General features: G+C 36.6%; 1 protein-coding gene across 2 annotated transcripts in view; it reads left to right on the top strand.

Annotated features, from left to right (window-relative positions):
* Window positions 1-18,297, top strand: part of rcan2 (regulator of calcineurin 2) — an 81,541-nt gene extending 63,244 nt beyond the window's left edge. For both annotated transcript variants that reach the window (XM_051138270.1, XM_051138271.1), the window contains 3 exons: window positions 1,328-1,501; window positions 4,058-4,229; window positions 15,819-18,297. In XM_051138270.1, coding sequence (XP_050994227.1) covers window positions 1,328-1,501; window positions 4,058-4,229; window positions 15,819-15,973 — 501 coding nt within the window. In that variant the 3' untranslated portion in view covers window positions 15,974-18,297. The remainder of the gene's footprint in view (window positions 1-1,327; window positions 1,502-4,057; window positions 4,230-15,818) is intronic.
* Window positions 18,298-19,691: the final 1,394 nt, after the last annotated feature.

Raw genomic sequence — 19,691 nt, 5'->3', positions numbered from 1 at the left:
AATATCTACCATCCTGTGTTAGGTTTTTCACATTTTAAATTTTTTAACATCACACTGAAGTGTTTCACCAGCAGTTGGCTAGAATTTAAGGGCATATTTGAGGGTTTCATGTTGAATACCTATTTTTGGTGTACACATTGGCCTCACTTCCAAGTGCTTATGTGCTATGCCTTTAAAAGGCAAAGCAAACCCACCACTGAGACGTTAGCCTTTTTAACAGGTCTCTAAAAAATAAAGCAATTAAATACCTCACTAAGTCGAACAATCAAATCTGGAATGTGATAGCCTACGCACATTTGATGACGTTTTTTTTTGGAAAATACTAATCAGTCTAAGGTGTTTCTATTCCAGCAATCCTGTTTTAGATGCTACTCTGGAGTTTTTCATAACAGTGTGTTTTTACTTAATAAGCTATTTAACAGTTTTAAAGCTTTTGTTAAAGCACTGTTTCCAGTCCCAGTTCAAGTCATTCATTAAGATGGAAGGGGTTTGCGAAACCTGCTTTAAACCACAAGCACAACCACTCTTTTGTGTTCTATAAAGCAAAAAAGAAATGCAGATTTGAATAAACATGAGGGAGAGTAAATTTACATTTATGCATTTAGCAGACATGTTTATCCAAAGCAAAATATATTGCATTCAAGGTATGTATTTAATTAGTTCTTACTTTTCTTAAGAGTCAAGACCATACTCTACAGTTTGAGCTACAAGAAATCCATAATTATTAATTAAATTATGACTAAATTTTAATTTGGGGGTGAACTATTCCTTGAAATTGTCATGGTGAAGGTTAGAATGCAGGTAAAAACATATGATTTGGGAAAATCCTCTCTTTAACAGATAAGGCTGAAAGTGTTAAGGGTTCCCCAGGTCCAGCAGGACTGACTACTGAATTGAGAGACATGAGAGACATGAGAGACAAACTGCAGATATAATTGCTTTCATCAGGTCCTCTCCTGCACAGGAAATGAACATTAAGTGTCATAACAGACTCAGCCTATCTGTCTCTCCAAAAGGATCCAGTCCTGGCTGAGCTGATTGGATGTTCTGTGAGGCATGCCTAGTTCAAAGACTGCTTTGTCCCATAAAGAATACAATGACGTTCATCCTGTCAACGATATGCTGACAATAATGTCATTCTCTCATGGCCCTGATAAGACTGATATTGGTGGAACAGGTCTTGCTTGTAAAGTAAAAAAAAAGCATGCTTGACTTTCTTTGTCCTCTATGAGGGCATATGAATTATTCATGCTTTGACATTTGCCAGTGGACAGAATTAAAACATTTATCCCTTGTTAATCTACCTTGTTTATTTTTTGTCTTTCAGGAAATGTTCGAGGCGCTCTTCCTCGCATACGATGAGGGTGTGACGTTCCAGCAGTTTAAGAGCTTCCGACGTGTACGAATCAATTTCAGTAACCCCAAAGCAGCGGCCAGCGCTAGAATAGAGCTGCACGAGACACCTTTCAGAGGAAAGAAACTTAAACTCTACTTTGCCCAGGTGAGTTTGTGTAATTTCTTTGCCACCAAATGGAATCGCAAATTACTAGAAAAGATATATATATATTATATATATATAAAAAAAAACAACTTATAGTACCATGCCTGAACATAGATAGACAGATAGATAGATAGATAGATAGATAGATAGACAGACAGATAGACAGACAGATAGCCACTATCAATATACAAGGTACTGAAATGACTTTTGAATGAGCGCTGACTGCTCACTTTCGATTTCAATTTCGCAATCACGCATACTCTGTGTAAGGAAGCAAATTTCAATATTTGAAATATTTGTCAATAAGTTCAGGATCTGGTGAACAGAAAATCCTCCACCATGGTCCTGTCAGTCATCTCTCCTAACTCTTGACCAATGATTAGTGAAATCTGACTCCTGCACCTCAGGTATCAAGCAAAGCAGATGCTACAGTTTAAAAATTGTAGCATATGTTTTCCAACTGAACAAAATGGGTTTTATTTCAATAAAAAAGCAAAAATGACAGTGGGGTGGTGCTGTGGTGGGCAAGTAATGTAATCATGTACAACCAAACACCATGTAACATCAACTACCCAGGGGAGTGTAACCCCTCCAGTTCTGCTCACCTCACTCACTCTGAGCTGGATTCTAACTAGCATATGGAAGGCATGTGTGCCAAGAAGAACGTTAAAGGCCGCAGCCCCTAGCGTTAGTTGCTAGTGTGTCTCTTGTTAAGTGAGGTTCACCTGCACACTTACAAGCTGGCCTCCGTTACACTCACCCCTCTAAACCTCACTCCCATCCGGGTCACAGCACCAATGTAACCCCTCCGGTTCTACCTGCTCCAAACAGGATTCAAACAAGCATTTCTGACATGGGAGGCAGACGCACTAACAACAGTCTTTAGTGTCAGTTGCTAGTGCGCCTGTTGTGATCAGGGGAGCGAGGTTTACCACACAGCACTTACAAGCTGGCATCCTTTACACTCATCCTCGGAAACTTCACTCCAATCTGGGTCACGGCACCAATGTAAACCCTCCGGTACTACTCACCTTGCCTGCTCCAAGTGGGATTCGAACTGGCATTTCCAGTATTGGAGGCATGCGCGCCAACAAGGATGCTAAAGACCGCAGCCTTTAGTGTCAGTTGCTAGTGCGCCTGTTGAGATCAGGGGAGTGGGGTTTACCATACAGCACTTACCAGCTGGCCTTCATTACCTCACTCCCACCAGGGTCATGGCACCAATAGAGGCTTTCGCACTGCGTAGTTCTAAAACAAGCCAGCATGATGGTTCCTAGACAACCAACTTCTCCCTCGAGCCCGTTTCCTTTTTGCATTCAAGCCGGTAGCAGGAACTCTCAAGCAGCCAACAGCGGCGTCTTTATTCCTGGCATTTACAAACGTCAACTGGCGAATGGAGGACGCTGTGATCAGAGCTGTTTTTGTTGTGTCTCATAGGTGTCATGATATCAGAGACAGAATGTAAAAGCACATTTTACACAATTAACATCTGACTAAATCTCCTATTACAACTTGGTGTGTTTTACATATCATCAAGGCTGAGGAAAGAAAACAACGCTGCAGACAACAGGTAGCTAAATGCTGTTATCGCTGTTTTCTATGTACGTGGAGTAAATATTTTTACACAGTTTTTTAAAAATGCCAGGTAGCCGGCGTTTTGTATGAGTTTCGCCAATCAGTGTACACTTACGTCACTGTTAGGCTGTCGATACACAAGGCAACTTTTTGATCAAATTTGCCAATTTTGAGCAATGTTGCTTGGTACCAATTTTCTATCTGGATAATTTAGATCAGTCTTGGGCTCTGTGTCTCCAAAGATACCCGCCAACATTGCTCATTGTGCCCCGTGTATCATTAACCTTAGTTCCTATAGAACTGTTTTAGACCCTACTCTGAAGTGGAAGCTAATTTAGTTCCCCCAAACGGAGTTCCTAGAACCAAATATGCTCCCAGTTCCTGCAGTGCGAACACACCAAAATAACTAATAGTTCTTGGAACTATGAAAAGTTTCCTGCTATGCGAAAGCCCCTAATGAAACCCCTCCAGTTGTACTCACCTGAGCGGGTTCAAACCAGGATTTCCAGCATGGGACGCAGGTCCGCGAACAAGGATGCTAAAAAAATGCAGACTCTAGCATCAGTCTCTTGTGCGTCTCTTGAGATCAGAGGATTGAGGTTTACCCACACAGCAATGGCCTCCGTTACACATGCCTAGTGTTTATGTAACTCCATCTTTCCTATTATGTGCCACATCAAGGGATGTGGCAGGACCACTCCCACCTGCAGCAAAGGTAAAACCGCCTGCTCCCGCAAGATTTGCGCAGGATCCCAATCCCAAGGCAATTTATCCAGAGAATGACAGACAGAATGACAGAACGATAATAGATAGATAGAAGGTTAATGTAGAATGTTCAAAAACAAAGTCCTCAGATTTTGAACATGTAGCACACATTTGCTGTGACTACTTGTGAAACATCTGGATTAATCCCAGCATCAAGTGTTTCAGTCAGGCCTTTTTTTGACTGTATCCTGAACTAAAACACTCTTTGGCTCTTAGGTGCAGAACCCAGCATCCGAAGGAGACAATTTGCACCTGGCTCCTCCCCAGCCTTCCAAACAGTTCCTCATCTCTCCTCCTGGCTCACCTCCAGTTGGCTGGCAACAGATTGACGAGGCCACACCAGTCATTAACTACGACCTGCTTTATGCAGTTGCCAAGCTTGGCCCAGGTCAGTTACAACTCACCAGTCTTTTCTCTAAACCTTTGTCTTTTGGCATCATCATCCTGGTCCATCATGAACGGTCTTACCTAAAGTTCAGGCTTGCTAGGATGTCACGTAGCGTACTACAAATCCTTATCCTCTCAAATCAAGCACAGCCATTACTTACTCGGTTAGCCATTGTCTTGAATTGTCCTCTTCACTGCAGTGTAGGTGATTACGTCCACCATCCTGCTCCTAATCAATGCACACTCTTCTTTGGCTGACCTTCAGGGGTGTGTATGTGTGTGTGTGTGTGTGTGTGTGTGTGACTCCCACTGTGTCCTGATGAGCGGTTACTGTAGTCAGTGCTTGCGGAGCTGTAATGTGTTTTGATTAAAGCTGCCGTGTAGATGCTTATCTTGGTGTTTGACAGTGCAGATGGGGGGCTATGTTTGGTATGGACCACACACACTTTCATACAGTGGGCCTGTGAGTGCCCTGGCCCTTACAGGACCAGCTCAGCCATCTTGGAGTAAATAAGCACATTACAAAGCACCGCTGGGTGACCTTTTCAGTGATTCTGGGCATCTCTAGTTCCTAATTAACGGGCTACCGTGAATTTTCTGTACAGGTTTTTTATAGCATCATGTATTAAATTACAGATGATGACAGTTCTTCCATAAGGTTATGTAACTCTGCAGTTAGGTTAGCCATAAATCATCTTTGATCTTGTCTTTCCATTGTCCACCGCTACTGTAGATGATAATTTTATGACCATCATGGAATCCAATAAGCCAGGTTATACTGGAAACACTTTGCAATGCGCTTCTGTATTTTAACATTATGCAACAGTTAACATGAACTAAAAGCAAATATTTTTAAATAATTTATTAATCTTAGAAAATGTTAATTTTCACATATACATTTTAATATTTCAGGCTGTATAAATTAATCTATCCACTGATTGTTGATTGGATGAGCGTAGATCTGAATGAAAGGTTTGTAGTCGATTGTAAGCAGACTAAGTAATCGGAAACATCTGCCATATGTCACCAGAGCAGTGTTTTTGTTTGACTGGATGATTATGGTATTTTAATAAAAAAAAAAAAAAAAAAACAAGGTTTAAATAAATAAATAAATACAAAATATGCATGGATGAGTCATTCACCAAACGTGACCCCAGAACACAAAACCAGTCATAAGGGTCAATTTTTTTAACAATATTTGGCTGAGATACAACTGTTTGAAAAACAGGAATATGAGGGTGCCAATAAATTAAAATCCGGAGAAAATCGCCTTCAAAGTTGTCCAAATGAAGGTCTTAGCAATGCATATTGATAATCAAAAATTAAGTTTTGATATATTTACGGTAGGAAATCTACAAAATATCTTCATGGAACATGATCTTTATTTAATATCCTAATGATTTTTGGCGTAAAAGAAAAATAAATAATTTTGACCCAAACAATGTATTGTTGGCTATTGCTACAAATATACCCATGCTACTTAAGACTCGTTTTGTGGTCCAGAGTCACATATAATGAATAACATGCATTCAAAAAAACTGGTGAATTTTCATTTCATGCTCACACAAGACAGTTTTTCATATCTTGAATATAAGACCAATTTGTCTTACTGGACTGGCATATTTTTCCATGATTTAAACTGCTTTATACCTGCCAGTGCAATAAGACAAAATCATCTACACTCATATTACAAAATATAAAATCTTAATAATATCTTGTGTTGCTTCTCAAGTAAATGTATCTAATTTCTAGGACATTTTATAACTAGAAAATAAGACAAAATTAGTTCCGAATAGGATTTCTCTGTGTAGAAAAAGCAAAAAGATGCTAGAGAGCTCTGCAGACTTGCTCTTACCATATCAGTCATGTATAATGCATCAGCACAGCCAGATCTGCCATCATTGACTCATGCCTCATGAATATCATTCTTCTCCATCAAAGCTGTATCAACAGGCCCATGCCAATGACCTTGTATAAACGACACAGACTGAATATCTACCCTCTGACAATTTCCAATAATGCTAGACAATCCCAGCCATCAGCTCAGAACTGCTCTGAATCCATCAGCCTTTATCTGCAGACTCTATTTTTCCAAATTCAAGTCAAACACATTGTTATTGTCAGTTACTTTCCCAGCTGGTTTAGACTAAACAATCTATCCGAGAGACTTTTTTACCCATAAGAGTGCCATGCGGTTTCTCGTAATGCGTCTAAATTTGTCAGCATTATATCACTCAGCCTGATCCATCTGCTGCCCTGGCAAACGCATCATCGTCTTGTGTTCCCATCTAAACAGCTGCTCGGCACATTCAGTCCTTCTCGCCTCATTTTGCAATCGAGCAGCTTTAAAACATGTTGAGCACGTGAGTATATGACAGTACTCAGCCACAGGGAAACCAGGCCTAAAAGCTCCAGTTGGCAGTGCATCACTTATGGAACCAGGTCAATATTGAATGTCACCCTCTGTTTGTTTGGTCTATTTTTAGCTGACAGTGTAAAAGGCGTTCGGGGATTATGGAGTAGGAACATTTGAATTATGCAACAGGGCTTGGCATTATGGACTCTCAGCCATCAAACCCCCAGGGGATCAATTTCAAAAATCCTGTGAAAACATCCTGCTGAATTCTAAATCGCCCTCTGTCTGGCTCTCGCTAACTAAGTACGAAGAATGTTTAAGCATAACTATGATGGTTTAACCTATATTACTTATGTAATGGAGTTAAGTGACATACAAATAAATGAGTCATAGCTCATCAGAGTGTTACATCGCTTACTTTGTTGTTCAGACTAATACTTAACATAGTTAAAAGCCTTTACAGCTGTGATAATATGAGTCATTGTGAGACGCAAGGCTAACATGCAGATGGTACAACCAGATCTAGGATAATGAGAATCACATCTAAGATACTCATTGTAGTAGGATCAAGTCACATATGGACCAATGCAGCTCATAAAAATTCCCTTATTAACATATTAACAGCATCAGCAAAATAATTTTCACTTGTCCCTTAGTAAAAAAAATGTGCACCCAAAATACAATTATGGATTTTTATGAAGCATATGAATGAATTTAAATAATTAATTAAATAATTTAGAATGTACATTTTATTTAAAATAATTACAATTTCGTAATTTAATTTTTTAGTAATTTAATTCATTTTTTAATAATTTAATGATTAATTTTTTAAATGAATTCAATCACCAATCAAAAAGTAACTTCATTTAATTATTATTTAATTATTGTTTATATCAATTCATATGTCTGACAACACTGATAGCGCCATAAAAACATGCAGAGCTTCAAGCCGTTCACCAACAACCTTCCTGAACTTTGACATGAAAGCAACTAACAAGAAAATGAAAAACATAAGTGTTGAAATAATTTCTCTTTTACATAATTATATCTGTCAATAAAGATAGATGGCTTTTGCAGGAACTGACTGTTCATGCAAACCAGCAAAGCCTTAAAGGAAAATTCTGTCATTAACTATTCACCCTCAAGTAAGACTTTTGTTCAAATTAAGATTAAACCACAGCTGTCACATGGACTATTTCAATGATGTTCCTACTAACTTTCTAGGCCTTGAACGAGTTGCATCGCTGTCTATGCAGGGTCAGAAAGCTGTGAGATTTCATAAAAAATATCTTAATTTGTGTTCTGAAGATGAATGAAGGTCTTACAGGTTTGAAACGACATGCAGGTGAGTAATTAATGACAGAATTTAAATTTTTGGGTGAACTGTCCCTTTAAAAGCTAGATTTAGCTCACTTCAACATGCTTGATGGAAAAATGCAGCCTAGCTTGCATATCACGCTGTTTTACATCACAGTGACACATACAACACTTACTACTACACACAGATATATAAACATACACAGCAGTGCTAGATTTGTATCAAGTGGCCATATCCCCTCAATGGCTGCTGGGAGGTTGTGTAAGAGAGCCATTCAGAGTTGCATAATCCCAGAGCGGGACATTGAAACCACTTCACTTCTGGTGGTTTCACAGCCTGCTCTGAGGTCAGCCAACCAGGAGTATTTACACATGTTTAGGGTGAGATGAGAAGCCACAGGCTGGCAATAGATAGAATGGTTTTCAATTTGTTTATTTGTTATTTTCTGCTTATTGCATAATGCTGATAAAATGGTTGTGTTTGTGACTAATTCTGTGCTAATGGAAACCACCTCTTTCATTTGATGAGTAGGAATGGGTTTTTAGAACAGAGTACCAAAAAATTATAAGAAATTCGAATTTGTTGACTTTTTGACTAATAACAACACTTAATTTGTTACATTAGATTGAGTCACATTTGTAAAATTAAATCAGTGCCACACATAAATTGTCTGAGGATAAAAAGTCACATTGAGTGTATGTATGATTGCATAAAATCAATTTGAACTGAATTACAGGATGGGAGATCACACTTCAGAGATCAAGCTGGCATCTTGAGACACATTTAACAATTAATCCTCTGCTTTAAGTCTTTAAGCTACTAAATTTAATGTCAATTAAGCATGAATTTAGAGAACAGTACATTATTGTTATTGATTACCACTTAATTGTCTGACAGAGGAATTTAAATGAAGAAAGAGCAGCACTGAACCAAGTTAAACAAGGCCTTATTTCACTACAGGACACACAGTGGGAAAGGACAGATATATGTTATAATGTTTTGTTATAAAATAGAGAGGAAACTATTCAACTTAATGAAAAAGTTTAATGAAAAGTATTTTTTAAAGGTTCATAATAGTCAACAATATAAAAACACTTGAGACATGAAAAACATTGTTGCTACATTTAGGGCTCTATGAAACTATTTTATTCACTTATTTTTTTCTCTTTTTTCTATTTTATTTCTCTTTTTTCTTTTCATTTTTCTGGATTCTATTTTTTTTCCCCCAATTTACATTTTTCTGTTTAATTGTTCAATTAAAAAATTATAATCAAAAAGCATATCTAATTAATTGAAATCATGAAATATACACAATTTAATAGCAATTTATTAAAAGTAAAAATAAATAAATAAATAAATTTTTAAGGCCTTATGAAATACCTTTTTTTTTTCAAATTTAGTTTTATTTTTATCAAATTCTGTGTTTTTTATACATTTTCTGGATTAAATTTTAATGGCTTCATGAAATTGTAATAATCAAAACATCTAATTAATTGTTTTTATTTGAAAAAAAAAATATATATATATATTATATTTATTTATATTTATATATTTACATATATATATATATATTTTTTTTTTTTTTTTTTTTTTTTTTTTTTTTTTTTTTCCCAGAAATACCATGTTGAGTATTTACACTTTTCAGGTAAATAATTTTCCTGGTAAATATTCCTTAAAAAATAATGTTTTAATAATGGTCATATTATTAATAGTAGTGCTATCATTACAATAAGTAATATTTCTGTTACATTTTCTGCAAGCTAAACCAGACTTTCTGATGGGTTGCTATGAAGACCTTCATAATGATAGTGTTTCTCAAAAGAAACAGTAAAATGCTTATGAAGTAACTTCAAGAGCAGAATGTGTTCATGTTCTTTGTATATTGAGACGGCGGAGGCAGAAAACACACTACTTTAAATGAGTGCCGTCATACACGGCCCTCCAAAAGTTTGGAAACACCCCTGGCAAAGTGTGGTTTTGGACGATATTAGCATAAATCCTTATCATTTTTTGGTGCAAACACATTAAAGTAACTTGACATTATCATTGAAGCCCAGCAATTATAATTTTCATTTTGATTACATAATAATGGCAATATAAACATGTCAAAGTCAGACATGCCCCTTTGCCAGCTGTGATGCCTGGTTACTGGTTTAAACTTGGCCCAGGTTTCTAAAAGATTTTTGGGTCAGTACACCTTAATAGCCTCAACAACTGATTGCCAATTAAGTTTAGAACACAATGAATTTAGGCCCAGATTATGCAGAGCTGTAATAGCTGCTAATGGTGGATATTTTGATAAATCGAAATGGGTTTTTTCTATGTATAAACTGTTTATGTAATAAAATATGTTTTCGTAGTTTGTGTTGTCCCTTATCAGTGCAAAATTATCACAAATTAAAAAGGATTCATGCCAATATTGTCCAAAACCCCACTTTTCTAGGGCGTTTCCAAACTTTTGGAGGGCAGTGTATATTGCCAAACTGAATTGTGGCTCCATTGCGTCACGCCACTGGCACTGATCGCAGCAGAAGTTAAAAAACTTTAAACTTTTTAAACGCCAATGCAGGTGTCAGCCAATCAGATCGCCTTATGCAAATACCCTAGGACAGACATTCATGCATCACCAAAAAAGTAATGTTATTGGCTGTTGACGGTCGCGTTGACCTTGTCTGCCCATGACGGCCTTCAGTCACAAAGCCGGCGCATGTTAATCACAATTGAAGGCAATTAGGGAACAGAGGAGACGGTACAAACTAGTGAGCAATCAACAGCACTCAAGTGGAACCATGTGGCAAACTAAACAAACAGCCCATTCAGCCCAGGCACCTCAACTGCGTTAGACTGCTGTCGGATGGCAATAATGATTGTGGTGGTTGTGGAAGGAAGCTTTTTTTTTTTCCATTGTTAGGCATGTGTTTCCATACACACGTTTGTGTCGGAGAGGCTGCGTTTCCACACGGCTCACACTGAAATTGTACAGTACGACAATACACGTATACACTCCAGCTCATTAAAGCAAAGCGCTTTTGTTGTTCCCTGCTCTGTTTACAAGGCGCATACCCAGCCGCTTCACCCTGAGAAAGCAAAAGCACTTAATGAAATATTCCTGCTGCATCTGTGGACGCTTAGATAACAGACCTGGAGCCAAGCATGTGTGCTGTGCAGGGCCCAGAGAGGGTTCTTATAGATACACAAAGCACAACAGCTATGGGAAGGAACACCTGTGAACCTGATCTGGGACATAAAAAGAGCTTACGCTTTATACTTGTGCTTATTTCAGAGCTCAAACCATGTGCTATAGCCATTTTTTTGCATAAATGTGAGAACTATGTCAAGCACAATAGATTCTACAATCACCTAAAAATACTTAAACCCAAAAATACACAAATTAAAATATGTGCGTTTCAGTTCTGATGTACATTTTTGAGACAATCACCTGTGCTAAATGCCATGTGACTGATGACTCTGGAAGTGCACGAAAATTATGTCAGCACACTGACTGCACATAATAAATGGCTCTTTGGGAACACAAACTGTTTCAAACCCTTCACTACAGACTATCCTGAGCTAACAAGCAGCAGAAATTAATTCACAAATATTAATTTTATGCTTTCAAGAATACTCCAGATATAATAATAATAATAATAATAATAATAGTAATAATTTAATGAATATATAAAAATGCAGTAAGTATGATTAACTTTTTTGACAGTATTTAATTAATTTTGGTTAATTTTACTACACTACTGTTTGCAAGTTTGAGTTTTTGGGGGTTTTTTAAAGAAAGAAAGTATTACTTTCATTCAGTAAGGATGCAATAATTTGATCAAAATTGACAGTAAAGATATATACAATGTTATGAGATGTGAGAAATAAATGCTTATCTTTTGATCTTTCTATTTATCAACAAATCTTGAGGGGAAAAAAAAAATTAACAAGAATTCATTCATTACCATTTTAAATATTTTATCTAAAAATCTAACTGTTTTGAAGTATTTTCAAAAGTTTGGGGTCAGCTGGGTTTTTTATTTTTGAAAGTTTGATCAAATAAATTTTCTTTTAAACTTTCTATTTATAAAAAAAATCCTGAAAAAAAATAATTCACAGGAATGTATTCATTTTTAAATATTTACAAATGTGAAAAAAAAAGTTATTTTAAATCAATAATTTACAATGTAATATATAGTATTTTTCATTAAATAAATGCATAAGAGACATCTTTTAAAAACATAAAAATCTTACCGACCTCAAACTTTTAAATGGTACTGCATGTTTATTGTTAAATTATGTTTGTTCATAATCATTAAATGGTGCAAATATATAACTTAAAAATGTTAAAGGGTTAGTTCACCCAAAAATGAAAATTCTGTAATTAATTCCTTTGTCAGCTGCACTGCACATGGAAGTGAAGAAATTGTTGAATAAAGTCGTTATTTTTGTTTTCTTTGCAGACAAAAAATATTCCCGTAGCTTCATAACGTTACAGTTGAACCACTGATGTCACATGTCCTTACTACCTTTCTTGAACATGTCAGTTGTGTTGCTGTCTATGCAGGGTCAGAAAGCTCTCGGATTTGATCAAAAATCTTAATTTGTGTTCTGAAGATGATCGAAAGAACGGTTTTAGAACAACATGAGGGTAATTAATGACATAATTTTTGGGTGAACTATCCCTTTAAAAGTGATTATATGTAGAAAGTAACATTAAACAGCATTAATAAATGCTGTAAAACTACCGTTCATGTTAGCAAGTGCAACTAGTATTCATGCTTCATGGATAAATATGGTACAAATTTTTCTCACTCATCACTGTGCTCATCAACGTGTGGAAACCCAGACTCTATGAAAGATTATAGTACCACTGTAGCGATTTCAAACTTGTATAATATCAATGGATCAAAGTACTGTACAGCATAGCTCCTTACTTTTTACTATTTATTTGGGAGTATTTTCAATCACGGTGGCAGATGGCTGACACCAAATACACGGCAATTTGCGTGAGTCATTATCCATTCACTGGCTGTTATTCAGTCTGCAGCTGTGCTTGGATCTGTTCCCTCGTACGCTCCTGCTTATATGGCGTTCTTGCCATAAAGGGTTAAATTTTTTTCAATCAGAAGAGGGGGGTTATTTTTGGGACGGTTGCTATGGAATGCAGAAATTGTCATTTGTGTTTTTGGAGAGGAGGACTTTAAAAGGATGAAGGGAAGTGAAGTGTTTTGCCCCTTTTTCAAAGGAATGCTCTAAAAATACCCCACACCGTTTCCCTGCGCCGGCCCACTGAACCTACACTAACCGGACGAAATCCATCTGGCCTTTCGGTGGCCGCACACGCTCGCTACCTCTCCCCTTCTCAGCTAGTGGGTCTTCAGTGATGCACAGCTGTCATGCAAACACGCACTGCTCTGGATGAGCGGCGCCCATGAATTGGAGGATAGAGATGGAAAGCTGTGCTCTGCATGCCAATGAGATCACTGCCGTTTTAATAATGACACGCTTTTGCTGCTTTATTAAGGATAGCCTTCCAACATTACCACAAACACCACACAACTGTATATTTTTATCCTTTTGTTACGGTCTAGGAAGACTTTAAGGTTTCATCTCTGCGTTAATGAGCTTGATTGCTCGCTCTTTCTCTCCTCGGCTGTCTGACCCTTGACGTCAGTATGCAGCATTGACGTCATGCCCAGGTTTCGGCATGGAGAGGCTGAGCCCTCAGGAGGCTATGCAGGAGAAGAGGAATGCGAGGGATTGTAAATTTGTAGGAACAAAGCTGAGGAATTGTTTGAACGTGTGCGTTTTGCATGAATAAAACATAAGATGCGTAACCGATAGAGGAATTAGGTCAAAACACTGAGAAGATAAAAAGTTTGGATGTGCGTTTTTGCTTGTGTGCGAGAAAATATGAGCACACAGGATAAAAACATAAGGAAAAAGAAAGACTGTGAAAGCCAAAGACTTCCAGAAAAAAACAAGATAAGAGGGTCTTTAGAGTGTGCTGGATCCTCTGGGTGACCACAATGCACTGCACACTCATGCCACCCAAAGGCACAGTGGTAAACTTTGATTCAGCTTCCTGTTCTGTTATATCCTCCACACATACACACAGTGTATTCGTCCAGCACATTTCAAATATTTACTCATCCAGCCCTCGTGCATCAGGGATGGAGAAATGTAGAAAAGCAGCTTATCTCTTGTGATTGTGTGCAGTTCTAGTTTTAATTACCTGAAATGTGGAAACCCCTCCAGACTGCTCTGACTGACATTTTTATGTTTCCATTCTGCTAGTGTTACAAGGATTTTTAGCACTGGATATAGAGCAGCATTCCCTAAAGGATTCTGTATATAAGTTTAATGCTGGTAATGCTATGGATCACTGCAGGTTTTCTCTGGCAAAACCGCAATTATAGCCAGCCTAAAATAGCCTTACTCTTCTCCCTCTGGAGAGAGAGCGCCCTCTAGGCCTGATTGTTAGTATTGCAGTAGAAATTATTGTAAAAGTGTTTTCTCCTGCAATACTAACAATCAGACAGTTATATAGTGATTCAAAGTCTCAAGTTGGAAAATCCATGCTTAATATCGCAGAGTGAAAGTTAGATATCTAAACAAAATGACACTGCTAACATTTAGTTTTCAGATGACCAATTAAAAATGCAAAAAAATTATACATATATTGTTTTTAATAATGCAGTGGAAAGTTGATGATCTTATTTTATTCAACGTTGGACGTTGAATACAGTGCAGTACAAAACAACAGTACAAGCCAATTAGAATAAAAGAAATTTTAATGCAAAAATACTGCAAAAATGCACTTTTTCTAGCTATATTCAAAACTTTAAGATTTATATTATAATATAATTTAAAAAAAAAACAGTAGTTTTTAAATTGGATGATAATAAGAAAGATAATAATTAGAGTAATAGCTGCTAAAAAAATTCAGCTTTGCTATCACAGCAATAAATTACATTTAAAGATATATTAAAATAGAAAGCATTAATTTTACATTCTAATAATATTTCACAATATTACTATTCTTACTGTATTTCCAAAAAAAGAAAAAGAAAAAAAAAACCCTGATGAACATAAGAGTCTTCTTTTAAAAATCGTACCAACTTACTAAAAATTTAATTTATAAAATTTTAATTTTAATAATATTAAATATTATATATTTACACTACCAGTCAAAAGATTTGGAACAGTAAGATTGGTAATGTTTTTTTGATCTTCTGCTCACCAATCCAGCATTTATTTGATCCAAAGTACAGCAAAATCTGTAAAAATTTTGAAATATTTTTACTATTTAAAATAACTGTTTTCTATTTAAATATATTTTAAAATGTAATTTACTCCTGTGATTTCAAAGCTGATTTTTTTTTGCATTATTACTCCAGTCACATGATCAATTAATTATAGAAATAAATACTTTTATTTAGCAAGGATGCTTCAAATTGATCAAAAGTGATGATAAAGACATTTCTAATATTACAAAAGATTTCTATTTCAGATAAATGCTGTTCTTCTGAATTTTCCATTCATCAAAGAAGCCTGAAAAAAATCTACTCAGCTGTTTTCCACATAATAAAAATAATAATAATAACAATAATAATAATAATAAATGGTTGAGCAACCAATCAGAATATTAGAATGATTTCTGAAAGATTATGTGACTGGAGTAATGATGCTAAAATTTCAGCTTTGAAATCACAGGAATAAATTACATTTTAAAATATATTAATAGAAAACAGTTATTTTAAATAGTAAAAATATTTCCAAATTTGCTGTACTTTGAATCAAATAAAATGCAGGCTTGGTGGTAGTCTATATTAAGTATTTGTGAACAAATATTATCAGTATTCGATATACTAGCCAGAAACTCCAAAGAGCTGACAGATTCTTCTCTTCTGCACATACAGGTGAGAAGTTTGAGCTACATGCAGGCACAGAGTCTACACCCAGCGTGGTGGTCCACGTGTGCGACAGCGACACGGATGAAGAGGAGGAACCAAAGAACAACCCTAAACCAAAAATCATCCAGACCCGACGCCCAGACCTGCCAGTCTCACACTGAACTCTACAGCTCCACAGAGTCAGGAGGATTTATTCCCTCCACCATCTCGCTCACAGGACCTCTGCCACCCTCCTTCAGAACCTTATCAAACACACAACCAGGGTCTGAGGGACTCTGATCTGTGTTTCTCATTCAGCACACACATGTATACAATACTCAATGTGCTGTCACACAATTTTTTTTTTTATGTTGCAATACTCTGTGTTAAATATGGCCGCTCTGTGTAACTCTTTCCCAATCTGACTCTGTTGTAATGTCATCTGATCACCAGTTAGAGGCAGCATGTACCCGTCCCAGCTCTCACCTACATTTCTGATTGGCTCCTGGGCCGCGGCACATGATAGTGTCAGATGTGCCTACTGGCTGATTGCTCTTGCACCACAACTATGTACTATTTGTACCCAGCAAGCCATTAATAATATTACGTTTCTCATAAGGGCATGCTAGCCACTAAATGTGGCTAAACACCAGCGCTGCATGTGGCACCCTTACAAATATACCTTGCCTAACAAATTTCTGTCAGATAACCCTAGTATGGCAAACGGTTCAGCAAAAAGTGCAGACCACAAGAATCGTTCCTTTCAGGCCAGTGCATGTTTTGATAGCAAACTGTACGTTCCCGCTGTGTATAATTGTCTACGTGTCTCGCCGACAGTGTTCTTACAGAAAAACGATGCTTTTCCCGAACGATAAGCTGATTTTGATCGCACCTTTTGATGGAACCTATGAGTTGCTTCCTCAATGTGAATATTTTTTTGTCGTGCTTGTGCCCTTTTCAAGAACTTTTTTTTCTGTAAGCTCCCATTACAGATTAGATGACATCAATGGGTAATCAGATGTCATTTAAAGAAGTCTGTATTATGCATGGTTACTCGTTTCTAGAATTTAATGTAGTTGTCCAAATCCATAGCTCTCCTTGTAGTCTGTGAGACTTCATTCAGTTCATTTCTAATCATGTCAAAGTAAACACCTGAGACAGATCTTCCAAGTGCTATTACACAGTGGGTAACAAAAAGCAAATGTTACGAAGGTGATGTCGACCTTTCTTAATCAGGCAGTATCTTTTTGGTGTGCCTAAAAAATATCAATGCATAACATCCAGGCATGCACAAACCATATCCGTACATTTGAGTCGCAAAGGCACTATACAACCCGAGTAGTCGGCAAACACACCACGTGGAAGCATTAGTTATGGTATAAAGGTTATATTATTTCTTCCAAGATATATATATATATATATATATATATGGCACCCATCCCGGACAGTTGCATCAACACTGTGATGTGTCATTACTGTGATACTTGACTAACGCCCTATGTTGAAGTATTATTGTACGAGTATGTTGTAAAAATAAGGAGGTTATCAGGCTTAAACGTCTTTTCTTCAGTGTTCACGACTTACCACAGATTTTATAATCTATATATACCATGTTTCCTCAAATCCCTGTTGAATTGGATTGTTCCTTGGTCCAAATGCTGTCGGTTTGCCAGTCGTCCGCCTGTGTCCATTAGCCTGAAAGAATGTAGAAATAATACACCCCATCCCACTGAACCAGTGACTCTTGCACTGTTCTGGAAACAGGGTACTTACTGCTCTCGTTTGACATCACCGTCTGCATTGTGACACACAGATGTTTCCTTATGCTACCGCAGCCTCAAGCCTTATTTGATTTAGCGCTCGCAAGGTTAGCAGTGCACACTCTGGTCCGCTTTTCTGAAACAAAAAAGAGACATAGGATCAGTACACATCAATAGGATAAATGAGGAAACGAATGGGACGAGAGCAATATAAAACAACCGATACCAACCGACCGTCCACTGCCTTGGACTTTCCCTTCCAATTCATTATTGCCTGCTAGGCCAATCAGCTCTTCCCATATTCTCTCGTCACGACGACAAAAATCTATCGCAGTCTCACACGCTGCCAGCCTTCCTTATCGTCATGTAATTTAAGATTTTTGTATTGTTCTGTATTGCACTTTCTTATTCACATGGCTGTACACAGTATCATTCAGTAACTGTATTTCCTTTTATTTTTCATGTATTCCTGAAGACATGATATTATCTCTGTTCTTAAAAGTCTTTGATCTGGAGTTAGTGTCACTGATGTTGGGAAACAATATCTGTATTGTGTATACTCGTGCAAGACCATTGGTGTTCTTGTCATCTACATGTGCGTCCTGCCTGCCGACACTAAGGAGACATATCTGTATATATTAATCAATAATATTTTTACTGCATTTTTGTACAAATATTCATGGTAGCCATGTACAAGTAGTTGAGATGATTCTTTGTTAGTATTAAAAAAAAAGTTTGGTTTTAAACGTCTGGTGTGGTCTGATGACTCGTGAACAGTGTTGGGGGTAACGCATTACAAGTAACGCGAGTTACGTAATATTATTACTTTTTTCAAGTAACTAGTAAAGTAATGCATTACTTTTGAATTTCTAAGAAAACATCTGAGTTACTTTTTTCCCCCCATTTATTGATTGACAAAACCCCTGTCAGGAAATTGGGAGTAAACGTGATGTTACTGTATTCTAGACTAAATGTGAACATACATTAATTCATCTCACTCACAAAAAACAGATTCAGTATTCCTCAAAATGAATAAAAACTGTGAAATGCAAACTCAGAATATGACGCAACCCTGCAATAATTAAATATGGTAAATAAAACAAATATCCTTTATGTATTTAATCCCATTTTATTAACCAGTGTCTTTGCTGCTGACCTTTGATGATGCAATTGAACCATACTAATAAGCAAAAATTACTTTAGATAAACTAACATTTGTGCTTAATTTTTTTTTTTTTTTTAACTGAAGAGTGATATCCTGCATAAATGCACTTTTCTTTTAGCCTGAGATGAATTCATTTTACTTTTGGTGTAAAAGGGCTTTTACATTAGAATTGTTTTATATTAAAAACAAAGAAGCAAGCCCTGCCCAGATTTAAAAAGTAACGCAAAAGTAATGTAACGCATTACCTTCCATAAAAAGTAACTTAGCAACGTAATTAGTTACTTTTTCATGGAGTAACGCAAAATTGTAATGCATTACTTTTTTAAAAGTATCTCTCCCCAACACTGCTTGTTTAGATTATAGAGGGTTTGAAGCCATATTGGAGGTACTCGGATGTAAACCACAGCATGTATTGCACGGTTAATATACTACTGAATATGTCATCCTGCTAATTTATGCTGTGTAAACCATGTAAAAAACATGTGGAAGCTGCTAAATCATATAAAGAAGGTTACAAACTAAAGTTAATAGGTGGTAAATATACATACAAACAGTACTGATTAAGATATTAGCCTAAAATTTTACCTACCTGAACAGAAATGATAAGAACAAATGCTTTTTGTTCTCTTCTCCTTGATTTGTTATAACTTTTGGCAGTCTATAGTACTCCAAATGTTTTTGTCCCAGTCCAACAGATTAGTACAGCCCAAAACATGACAATAATTGATCATTTTCATCAGCAATAATCAGCAAAATATGCGAGTTTAGTTCGGTTCAGTGGTATTGTTTACATTCAGTGCCGCCAATATGGCCGATTGATGACGAGTAGTGAAAAAAGTCTCTCTCTATATATATTATACACGATGAATTGCAAACAATTTCAAGTACAGTAGGTTGTACAGTGTAGTCTATATTTTAAAAACGGACTCATTGGTCCAATGTAGATGTTTATTGAGGAAACAAAGAACAGAATTT

The sequence above is a fragment of the Labeo rohita genome, chromosome 20 (genome assembly GCF_022985175.1).
Source record: "Labeo rohita strain BAU-BD-2019 chromosome 20, IGBB_LRoh.1.0, whole genome shotgun sequence".
Lineage (NCBI taxonomy): Eukaryota > Metazoa > Chordata > Actinopteri > Cypriniformes > Cyprinidae > Labeo > Labeo rohita.
The sequence above is the reverse complement of the archived record's forward strand: the minus strand, read 5'-3'. Positions and strand labels throughout refer to the sequence as shown.